This window comes from Macaca fascicularis, chromosome 7 (assembly GCF_037993035.2).
Source record: "Macaca fascicularis isolate 582-1 chromosome 7, T2T-MFA8v1.1".
NCBI lineage: Eukaryota > Metazoa > Chordata > Mammalia > Primates > Cercopithecidae > Macaca > Macaca fascicularis.
The window spans coordinates 91280656-91292466 of NC_088381.1; the positions used below are offsets into that span (position 1 = coordinate 91280656).

The following is an 11811-nucleotide window of genomic DNA, read 5'->3' on the forward strand; positions in this document are numbered from 1 at the left end:
CAGCTACTTGGGGGGCTGAGGTGGGCAGATTGCTTGAGCCCAAGAGTTGGAGGCTGCACTGAGCTGTGATCATGCCACTGCACTCCAGCCTGAGTGACAGAGCAAGAGCCTATCTCAAAATAAATAAATAAATAAATAAAAATAAAACTTAAATATGGCCAAGTAAGTTTGAAAATTAGTGGATTAAATATGGTCAACCATTTGGGTTTTTTAACCAACTCCTCAGAGCCTTTAACATACCAGCATACGTTGTGAATCTCTTAAAAGAGGGAATATGCAGTATTTCTCAAACTAATTTGATTGGGGGGTCGTTTTTTTCTTGAGGAGCATTTCATCAGATCAATGTTGCACAGAGCACACCCAGGAAGAAGTTTCACTATACTGGCATCTGTCTCTTTTTAAAAAAATAACAACTCAAAGTTAGATAGCCCTTACTCACTTATTCCTAAATTCCTGACTTTTGAGTTGGGTAAGACTACACACTTTTCCTACTCTGGAACTCCAAAGGCAGGCAGTGTTATGTCGTGGTCTTCTTAAGGCAGTCTTACGGGCAGTGCCAGCGATTCTTTGCTGTTAATAATTCCCATTGAATTGATACCCTCACATTTCCCTATATTGATCTCCCATGTCTCCCTGCAGCAGATGTTCCTAGAATACCCCTTCCCCTTGACAGAGAGGTAGACAAGGGCAAGTCAACAGGGGCGCCTCTGAGCCCAGAACGTTCCCTTGGTGACCTGGTCTGAGGGTCAGTGTGGCTGGATTGACAAATAGTAGCTGTTGACTCCCTGGTTTGGAGTTGGTTTTCTATAGGAGAAGCAACTGTTGGAGTCAGCTGCCTGAGGAATATACTTCTAGGCTGGGGTGGGGAAATGAACTTGAAGACAAGGAACTGGCTAAGTCTTAATTTGGGTAAGAAGGTTCAGTGGCGCTCACTTGGATCTCAGTTTTACACCTTATTTTCCATGCTTATTCTCTTCCTCCCCCTGCCCCAACCTGTCCATCACCACTCAACTCTCTTCCTCCTTCATCCTTCTTTTGGGTTCTCTTTCCCTCTCCACTGTTCTTCTAAGAAGACTGGCTCTCCTTCCTCCTCCCCCATCCCAATCTCTACTTCTCTTCACATCCCCTCTGTACCCCCAGCCTGGCAGCCTGCCCTGTAGGAATGTTAATTAGCATCCACGATTTAATTAATTCAGTAGCTAATTAATGATTGGGGGCTGGGGAGCTGGGGTGCAGGGGGTTGGGAGCTGGAGGTGACAGGGAGAAATGGCAGAGGCTGCAGAAGGCATCGCAGATGGCTGTGCGGTGGCTGGCACAGTGCCCACCGCCATGGATGCAAACACACTTGCGCGCACGCACATGTATACACACACACACACAAAAAGGAAAGGGTGATCGAGGAATCAAAAGCAAGCAGGGAAGGGCACAGGGGCCCTGGGAACTGGGGCTGTGGGGCTGGGGGTGGGGAAGGCTCTAGATCTATTTGAATCTGCTCCGGAAGTAGAAGAAGAGAAAAAAAAGAAACAACCACAGGCGCAGAGAGAAGAGAGCTCTCCCGATACCCACCTCACCCCACCCCCACCCCACCCCAGCCACCCCTCCTCCCTGGCATGGGATTCATGGGCACCAGCTGAGGACGGGGTCCCCTCCCTCTGCCTGCCATAAATATTGGTACCGAGGACCCAGACTCAGAAGGATAGGACATTCCCAAAGAAAAGAGTTTTTATTTTAAGTTGCTCTAAAATATATATGTGTGTGTGTGTGTGTATATGCATATATGCATGTATGTATATATGTATATATGAATATATATATATATTTTTTAAATTGCACCCGTTCTGGTGTGAGGGCGAAGGCGAGTGAAAGAAGGTGACTGAGCCAGGAGGAGAGCACAGATGGCTTGGTGGTGGTATGGTGTGGTGAGTTGTGGGGAGGAAAAGAGGGGGGTCTGGGAGAGGTTGGGGGTGGGCGGAATGAGGACCCTGTTTTCCTCTTTTCGTTTTGCTGTGGGTGAAGGAGAGAGAGAGAAAGAGGGAAAGTGGGTGGGGAGAGAAGCGAGACAGATGGCAGAGTGGAGAGGCGGCAGCCAGTGCCGGCACTGCCCAGCCTGGGCGGACCCAGCTCCCTCCGCCTGCCAGCTCTCCAAATGCCACCCTTCCCCCATCCTCCCCTCTCCCCATCCCCCCAGCTTGGCACTGATCTCGGGGAGAGAGAGGGAGGGAGGCTGGGCAAAGAGCATCTGTTCCCTCCATTCTCCCAGCTCCATCGGCTGCCAACCTAGGGCCATCGTCTGCCTCCATCACCCCTCCGCCCGCCCGCCTACCCACCCAATCCCAAATGGGTGCTGGATCAGGTGCTGAATCTGGCTGCCTCCTCGGGTACCAGTCACTGTGCATTGCTGTGTGTCTGCCACCGCTGCCTGGCACTCATGGGGCCGTGTGTGTGTGTATGTGTATGTGCGCACTTGTACGTGTACGCATAAGCGTGTGCTGTATGTGAGCCTCCTGGGCATGGGTGGGGGTTGGCATTGCGGTTGCCAATCTAGTGTCCAACCAGAAGGACAGAGGGATGGAGTGGAAGAAGGAGGGGAGAGGCTTGGGGTCTGGGAGGGGAGAAGCGGGGGCACGAGTTGCTTCATGCTGCCTGCTTACAGGCATTGGCATTGCAGCTGCCACCCTTGTGCCCACGGAGATGGGAGGAGGCGAGTGGAGGGCGCAGCAGCAGGAGTCCTGTGCTCTGGGAGGAAGGCTTTGTACATGGGAGCTGTTGGCATCACATCTGTCAGGCCAGTGCCCAGAACTGGGGCAATGGAGACTAGGGGATCCAGGAAGCAGGGAGAAGGGGCAGGAATGTGTTTCTGACGTTGCTGTCCCTCTAGAAGCTCAGCTCTGAAAAATGGTTGGAGTATGAGGTGATTAGTGCTCTTCTAGCTTGAGAAAGTAAAGTGGTGGAGAGAGTAGCCAGGGAAGTGCCAAGAAACAGTCTACGAGCCAGGGAGGAGGGATTGTGCCACCGTACCCAGGGAGAACTTGTTGGGGCTGGCAATCTGGCTCTTTGTCAGAGTATTGAAGGAGACAGCAAGGGGACCAGATGTGAGGTGGGTGGGTACTGGCACTGCCCATGGCACCTGGCACAGGCTCTGGCATTGTGTGGAACAGGGGAGGGCGACAGTGCCTCTTGCCAATCTGGTTGAGAGGGCAATGGTGCCAGGAGTGAGAAGGAAGGAGGTGAAACATTTCGGGAGGTGGGGTGTTTGGGAGACCAGACTTTTTTCCTGCCAGGTCCTCCTTCCCCTTCCCTCTTAGGCATGGGGAGTGGAGCAACAGACGGAGAGTGGCATGAGGACACAAAGGAGGAAGCACACCATTGCCAAGACCTCAAGGAAGAAGGATGGAAAGCGCTGGCAGTCCTGCCTGGCCCCCAGCCAGTTCCCTGCTGAAGATGGCCAAATCCCCTTGCCTGGTCTGTATGTGCGACTTTTGCTGGGGTGGAAGGAGGGAAGGGCTGACTTGCTGAGCTGGGCTCTAGAATGGGAAGGGTACCTTTCTGCAGATCCCATTTGGACTCTCCACTTGAACAAGTGAGGTGTCTGATTTTCCTCTTTGGTACCTTCCTCTCCTCCCCCTCCCTTCGCCTCATCCCCATTTCATCTTTCATCACCACCTGGGTCCTACTGCTTGGCACCCAACCAACTGGATGCCGCCACGTTTGGCAGTGCTGCACTGGCACGTGAACAGTGTCTCAGATCCTGGCACTGCGGCAAACCCAAAGCCACCAAACATGCTCATGATGGCACTTGGTGGCAGTCAGGGAGAGGGGGCTGTGCACATAGCGGTGCCAGGCATTGGGTGGAGCTCTGTGTAGGGAACTGGCATGAGAGGATGCCCTTAACAACTGGGCTGAGTCAGCACTCCCTCGTAAATCTCAGCTCTGCCTTCCTCCCAACTAGATATCCACCTCCCTCCTACCGTTACTGCCCCCAAGAAAGGGATTTAGATGGTATCATACTGAGTGTTTGAGCACCATGCGAAAGGAAACGAGCACAGAGGGACAGGCTATAGCACAGGCTGTAGACACACCCAAGGCTCCAGGCCAGTAGACCATACATATCCTTGGACAACAAGAACAGAAAAATAAAACCCTAGGAGGGCTAAAGGAGGTGGAGAGAGGGACACCAGCTGTGTTGTTACCAGGATGGCACAAGAAGAGATTGGAAGGCAAGTAGGAAGGAATGACCCTCAGACTTTGCTCTTGGGTGATGGGGTGGTTTGTACCTATGCATATTTCATTCTGCCTTGTACCTTGTGATTTGCTGAGCTGTGGTTGAGATGAACTGGTTCTTTCTCCCTTGTTAAAAGGTCCATATTCAATAATAGTCCTAGGAAGATGGAAAGGTGCTCTAGGCCTAGAGAGGTAGACAGGTGTTAGGAAGACAAAGGGACTTGTCCTTCCAGAAAGACTATGCAAGGCACCCAGTTAGAGTTGGATAGATTTCCATATCTTTGAAATCCACCCCAAGAAGGGAGATGGGATCAGCAATGATCCCTGGTAGAGGGGGAGGCCCCTAGGAGGAGAATCCCCAGCAACTGTGGTGATACAGACTAGCCCTCACATAACTAGACCTTGGGCCCCCAATCTGAAAGAATTTCAAGTAGCTTTGGCTTTCCTAATGACTGGGCAGATCTTCAGATCTGGAAGATTTGACTGTGGGTGATGTGGAAGGGAGGCTGGGTGGCTCTGGGAGATAGGACCTGCCCAGAGGTAGGAGTAAAGTCCATGCTGGGCTGAGCTGCTCAGGGCTGGGGAAGTTCTGATTTCAGCATCTCTGGAAGTGTATGGCCACTTCAGAAGAAGCAAGGTGTTTTCCACAGCAGAGAAGAAAGCAGGGAGACACTCAGCCAAAGTGGTGAGTGGACAATGTTTATATCTTTTCTCCTGTTCAAGAACAGCCAACGTAAGCAGAAGACCATGGTCAATTTCCAGTATGTTGGCGGTGGGGGTGGGGGTGATGTCAGAGTGATGAAGTCGACAAATCTGAGGTTATGATAAGCCCTGGTGTGGTAGCTCCTAGGGTAGCAGGGTTGGTCCCTGGGTGCTGAAAAGATGGGGGCAGGTCACAGATATGGTGCTAAGCTCTCTAGGTCAGTGGTTCTCAAACTTCAGAGGGCATAGAATCTCTTCAGGAGTTTCTGATTCAGTTAGTCTTAGGTGTGGTCCGGGAATATGCACTTTACATAAGCACTCATGTTGCAAGTGGACACTTGAAACATTGAGAAACACTGTTCTGAGAGATGGCAGTCACCTTTAGGGTGGTTGATCCAATCAGGGTTTCCCTTGCCTTTTGCATCTGTCTTCCCCAAACTTACTCATGTCTTTATGCTGACATGTTTGGGGATATGTGTGTTGTGGGGTGTGTGTATGCATTTTGAGTGGGAGCAGTAGGAGGAAAAGGAAAGATTGTGAGGTTGAATCCAGCAAATATAACTTGTTAGAACAATGATCCTCATTGGCAGTAGTTACCACAGAAGAATCCTTTAGGGAACACTTTCAAAATTCACTCTTCCTTCACCCCCCAGATTCTGATGACTGGCTGCCCGTGGGTTTCTGAAACCTCATCATTGAGAATCACTAGCTTAGGAACATTGCCAAGAGATTATTCTCTGTGGTCAAGTCAAAATTGTGTAGATTATGTGGCTAGGTACAAGATGGGTCCTGGAGGCAGGCCTGGGTTCTGGGTAATGGAAGTAGGGATCCACAGAGTACAACTCAGCCTACTGCTGATACTCAGCAAATGGCAGAGGATGCTGTTGTTTGAGCACTTGGTGGAGACATCTGGAAATGAGCACCGCATGGGTCATTCTTCATGTCCAATTGAGAAGACTTAGTGCAGGGTTTGGTATGAGGGAGGACTTGTAGATATGGGACAGTGCTGAGCCCCTGCTGATTACTGGTTGCAATGTCTTAGCCATTGTTTGTGTAAGAATATGTGTGTAGTTGGGTGGGATTATGAGTCAACCTCGGGTGCTGCATCACCTTTCCCCCTCTTCTTGGACAGGTTCAGCTTGCTCTGGTCTACCTATACTCAACCTGCTTCCCCATTAGCTTCTGGCCAGACTTCTTTCCATGGCTGTGGAATTGCAAGAAATACCATACTCAGACTACTGACAGAGAATAATGACATTTACCCCTTGTCTGTGCTTTGTGTGAGGGCTGTCTGGGTCCTGTATATCAAGGAGCATCACTGGGTGGTCACACAATTGCAATTTTATGTTCTTCCCATAACGTGTAGTTTCTCTCAAGAGGAATTGCCTTCATGATTACTTACTATCTTTCCCCAAACTTGGTAGGCCATGGTCTAGGTCTTCTGCAAATGTCCTCTCTCAAATTTGCCTTCGTCTGATCTTTTTATAATGTATCTGAGCTATAATCCTGTAGACCCTGAGGCTGGGTCTATGGACTTGTAGCAAGAGCTTTCTCAGTATAAAGGCATTTCTTCCCAACTCAGTCTTCTAGAAATGACGCTTTCATGGCTTATAAGTTTCTGACTGGTTGCTTCTGAGAGAAATGGTCCCCCAATACCTGGCCATTCACCAAAGTTTACCCTGTGTTTCATGGTGATATCACATGAGTTTTCCCAAAAGTTTCCTCCTAATTTGCCTCCTACATATCTCTTCCCTGATGTCCAGAATAATTTAAGGTCCTCTCCCCATAGGGTTTTTTGTTTGCTTTTTGTGACTGTGAGGAGGGGAGCAGACCCCCCAACCATGTGCGTGCCCTCGCTGCTGCCATCCCCCCGTCACCTCTTGACTGCCAGCAACGGCTGGGTATGGGCCCAGTGCCCATCCATTTTCAGGGCTAGTTGATTTGGCGGGTGAGTTGTTACACACTCCTTAGCAGATCCTCTCCTCATATGTTAATACTCAACATTTGGTCACTTTTCCTCTTACTGGTTACTTTTTCCTCTCACTTTCTGTGTTTATAAGTTTTTTCTACCTACTTTTGTGTGAGGAAAATTAGCATGTGTTGGAGGGTGTTTCTGCTTATGGGAGTATAGGTCATAGGTCTTGGGGTATGTCCCTTGTACTTATACATATGCCCATGGGGCCCCATCCTTGCTGGCACTGGTGTGTTTCTCTGCAGCCCCCTCCGCTGGGGTCTGCTGCTGTTTCTGAGGGTGTGTTTGTTTCACTGGTATAGTTATATACATGGAGCTCTGTATTTCAGATTTACGTATCTTTCCAGGGATGAATGACTGTCTTAAGACAGATTACGGTGGTGGAGATTTGGAGAATCAGTGATCTGGTCTATAAGCCCTGAAAGTGGTTAAGAAACAAGTACAAAGAATTAAGCAGATGGGTGCTATTATGCCTGGAATAAAAGGCTTGCTCTTTTGCCCCCCAAATTCCAGGGTTCCAGGTAAGTACAGTTACTTAGCATCAGCTCATATGTACTGTTGGGACTGCACACGGTATTGCCAGGCCAGGGTATTGGGTGTAAAAGAACATGTTGCGTGACAAGAGGACGGGGGATTTCTGGTTACATCAACTCTTGGTGAAAACACTCATAGTTCAAACTAAAGCCAACCTACCCTGGCTGTAAATTCTTTTTTTTTTTTTTTTTTTTTTTTTGAGACGGAGTCTTGCTCTGTCGCCCAGGCTGGAGTGCAGTGGCCAGATCTCAGCTCACTGCAAGCTCCGCCTCCTGGGTTCATGCCATTCTCCTGCCTCAGCCTCCCAAGTAGCTGGGACTACAGGCACCGGCCACCTCGCCCGGCTAGTTTTTTGTATTTTTTAGTAGAGACGGGGTTTCACCGTGTTAGGCAGGATGATCTCGATCTCCTGACGTTGTGATCCACCCCTCTCGGCCTCCCAAAGTGCTGGGATTACAGGCTTGAGCCACCACGCCCGGCCTGTAAATTCTTAAGATACAGGACACCACACCTCTAACCATTCCATGCCAGGTGTTTGTCGATGATTTCTTTAAAACGTTTCCTTTTTCTCGTTTTTGTTCTAAATTGTTTTTGGTTTCCAACTTTTATACACAAGTCACATTCCCAGAAAGCACAAGTGGAAAATCTTCTTTCCTCAGATACATGCTGCTAAGAAAATAGTTTTATACACAGAATTTCAACAGGAGAGAGAAAAGGACAGGGAGGGAGGAGTACCAGAGAGGCAGGGAAAGAAAGGTGGCAGTGAGCGCAAGACCCAGGTGGCCAGTTTCTCTCCTGTTGCCTAGATTTGTGACTGGCATTTTTGGTATCAGAAATTGGGGTGGAATTACAAAACTAACTCCACCTAATTTGCTGTTAGTTAGAAAACTAACTCCACCCCACCCCTAGTTTGTTAGAGTTGGAGTATTTTAGAGGTAAATGGGAGAGGAAGTGAGACTCACGGAATATATGGGGGCTACTGACTGAGCTGAATTTTCTCTCCCCTCCCATCCTGTCCACATGTAAGACACTGCTTCAGTATTAACATGTTCACAGAGTGATGTGACTGATAGAGCAGAAAACCTAAATCCCAGGGCTGGGCGAATTTGTATGAGAATATGAAATGGATAATGATAAAGCAACAGTCTGAAGGGGAGAGAGGATGGAAGGAGAACACCTTGAAAGAGAAGTGGTCTTAGGTACAAGAGTAGTAGGAAAAACTATCTGGAGGACATGGGAATTTTGCAGACTTTTCTTTGCTAAAAGAAAACATGGACTTCTCTACCCCACACTAGCTGGGCTTTAGGATTGCCAGAATGATCACCTGATGGCTATAGAAACCATTTGCTTAGGGGTAGGGAACATTCTTCTAGGTTCTGTTGGTTCCCTTGGTGATAACACCCTATCAAAGATTGACCTGTGCTTCAGTCATCTCCTTGCCCACCCCATCCCCTCAATTCCTATCAGCTCTAGACCCCCATGAGTGTCATGGACGGATCCTGACTCCCTTGGGAATGCTTCCAACAGCTGCTGCTTAATGGAGGAGCTGGGCTGGGCTGGACTGGAGGGAGCAGGAGCAAGGGCAGAGGACAAGGGGGAAGAAAAGGAGATTGGGGGGAAGGGAACAAGGGATCCAGCAAAGGTGGGCCTCTAGGGAGGGCAATAGGATTAGGAGTTTGTGAAAAAAGTAAATGCAAGGAAAAGGTAGGAGATGAAAGAAAGGCAGATCTCAGATTCAGAAATTAAATACCCCCCTCACCCCTTTCTTCCTGGGACTGCCAAGATACTTTTGGTGACACTGATGACACTGACTTTTCTAACTCATAGCTGGAAATGAAGGGCTATTACCTGTCCTAATAAATACCCAATTCAGGGAACTGGGACATGTCTCTCCCCAGAGTTCAGGCTCTTCTCCCTATATTGCCAGCTCCCACCTCTGAGACTGGGCATAGCCAGGGAAAGGTTGCACTGACTTCAGTCCTTCGAGGACCACCAGACCCATAGCAAGGAACTAAAGCTGTTTGATCTTCCAAAGATGAGGTGGTTTAAAGAAACCCTTAAACCGGGGGGTAGGGGTGGGACAGGGAGTAGGGAGTGACACAAATAGGAAAAAAACACTTGTTTGATGGGAGAGTTTTCTTTTTTTTTTTCTGTATTTTCCAAGTTTATGTTTTTCTTTAGTTCATTCCTCTGGTCTCCATTTCTCTCTTTTGTGTGCGTGTGCACGCACTGTCTCTCGCTCTCGTTTTTTTGGTTGTGTTTCAGTTTTTTTTTTTTTTTTTTTAAATAACTTTGGATTTGCCGTTGGTGGGCAGTGCCTGTCCCTGGAGGCTGGACCCTTATGTGGCAGGGCTAGGACAAGGGGCGGGCCCACGGCTGCTGAGAGGATCTCTGTGTTTAAAGCCTTTGAGAATAAGTTACTGCAGTTCCCAGGGTGCCGGGTAGGGATTGGCAGAGGGGTTTCTGGTGGCAGCATCCCCTAGAGTCCAGGCCGCAGGGGCTCCCCTGTCAGGCAAGAAAAGGGTTAGGAGGGAGAGGGTAGGGAGAGTGAACCAGAAGCACTTCTCCCATGCCAGCCTCCAGTTTGGTTAGAGTTTTGTGGGCTCCCTGCCCATCCCAGGCTCCAACTTTGGGAGCCAACTGAGCATTTGGAAAGAGTTTGTGAGCAGTATGGTGCTCTAGACAAAGGGTTAGGAAGGAGAAGAGGGGGTGGCAAGTTTGTTTTCCTTCCCCCTTCTTGGCCTTGGGCTTTCTTTTTCGTTTCTTCTTTTTCTTCTTTTTATCTTCTTTTTCAAAATTTTTTGGTGTTTTCTCAGTGGAACATCATGGGATAACGTGTGTGTGTGCATGTATGTGTATGCATTTATGGGGATGAGGAGCTGGGAATTCAGTGAGGAAAAGGAAGATAGAACCAAGGATATATTTTGTGTGTGGTAGGCAGACATGTATGAATAATCAGGGTGCCAAGATGGGTGTATGTGTCTGTGAAGATGGGCAAGGGCTACATCTGCAAGGAGCTGAGGATGAGGATCAGTGTGTGTGTCTGTGGGGATTGGGAGGAGGCAGGACTCTGCTGGAGGTGGGGTGTGTGGTGCCCACTGAGGGTGGGAACTGAATAGTTCCCGTGAGGTGGGCGGGGCCAGGGGGTGGGGTGAGGGATTTGAGCTCCCACCAAACACCCCTTGGGGTACAAGAGGGAACCCTGAGGCCCTCCCCTCTTCCCCATCTTGGTTTATCTGTTTATAAAGCTAGAAGTGTAGAGGTAGTAGTAGTTTTTGGGTTGGAGTCCGTGTGAGGTAATCTTGCTTCCTCTTTGGCAAAAGCCACAGCAGCCGAGGCAGCAGTGGCGGCGTTGGTGATGGAGATGGGTGGGCCCCCTTGAGGTGGGGCTGCCTTGCGCCTGTGGGCCGAGGAGCGCAGGTGGGAGGCCAGGGCTTCACGCCCACTCAGCAGCACCTCACATGCCAGGCAGTGGTAGGTGCAGATGGGCACCCGCAATGGGGGTGGCATGGAGCCCCCAGAGCCCCGCCCAAAGAAGCAGAAGGATCTCTGGTGGGCAGTAGCTGGGGCCTCCCCGTCAAATGCCATCTTGCACTGGCGGCAAAGGTAGCGATGAGTTACATCCACGGTGGAGATGCCAGTGCTGCCTGTCAGCAGCTCATCAACCTCACCAGCCTCCCCCTCCCCTGGAGTGGGCAGTTCAGGAGGCTTTGGAGGTGCTGTGACTGTGGGCTCAGGGGGCTGGGGTGGTGGCTGGAGGAGGGCATTCGGTAGCAGCCCAATGAGGGTCTGAGGTATCACGGGGTTCATGGGAAATAGCCCCTTCTTCATGCCATAGAGCTGTTGGAAGTAGGCCCCCTGTAGCTGGGGACCAAAGACAGCTGGCGGTGCTGTTCCCCCAGCAGGGGGCAATGGAAAGGGCAGGAACTGACCCCCTAACAGGGCTGGGACAGTGGTCTTCAATGCTTTGAGGTTCTTGAGGGCATCATTGGAGGAGCTGGTGGGGGCTGCAATTGGCTTTCGCTCACCGGAGACCTTGTCCCCCAAGGGCTCAGTAGGAGGGCCCGGGACAGGGTCAGTGGTGCCTGCTGTGGAGGTGTTGGTTTGGTCGGGCATGGGTCTCTGAGGTAAGGGGCGGCCTGGGCCAGCAGTCTGGACCACTGTGGTGGTAGGCAGGACCGAAGTGGCGAGGCTGAGGAGGCCTGAGGAGGCTGCTGGGCCTAGGAAGATGAAAGGAAGGATGAAGGATTAGCCATCTCCTGTCCCATCATTCTTTCTGCCATAGGCCATCTCCAGCCACACACACCCATTCCCAGCACCGGATTTCCATGCCCCTTCCCTCCCTTCTTTCCCCCAAGAGCCTGACACAAAGGAGGGCCACA

General features: G+C 50.2%; 2 protein-coding genes across 12 annotated transcripts in view; one reads left to right on the forward strand and one right to left on the reverse strand.

Annotated features, from left to right (window-relative positions):
* The first annotated feature begins 1835 nt into the window (after nt 1-1835).
* The window catches only part of THTPA (thiamine triphosphatase), a 47199-nt gene continuing 37223 nt past the window's right edge, over nt 1836-11811 (forward strand). The window contains exons 1-2 of one of the 8 annotated variants that reach the window (XM_065548661.2): nt 1836-1919; nt 3306-3462. In XM_065548661.2, the coding sequence (XP_065404733.1) occupies nt 1896-1919; nt 3306-3462 (181 nt within the window). In that variant the 5' untranslated portion in view covers nt 1836-1895. Of the gene's footprint in view, nt 1920-2205; nt 2379-2687; nt 2912-3281; nt 3463-3917; nt 4907-11811 lie in introns of those variants that run through there. The other 7 variants (XM_045396217.3, XM_045396223.3, XM_073997029.1 and 4 more) reach the window with 7 other exon arrangements.
* ZFHX2 (zinc finger homeobox 2) overlaps nt 9638-11811 on the reverse strand; it is a 31532-nt gene continuing 29358 nt past the window's right edge. For all 4 annotated transcript variants that reach the window (XM_005560899.4, XM_015453591.4, XM_045396207.3 and 1 more), the window contains one exon: nt 9638-11649. In XM_005560899.4, the coding sequence (XP_005560956.3) occupies nt 10670-11649 (980 nt within the window). In that variant the 3' untranslated portion in view covers nt 9638-10669. The remainder of the gene's footprint in view (nt 11650-11811) is intronic.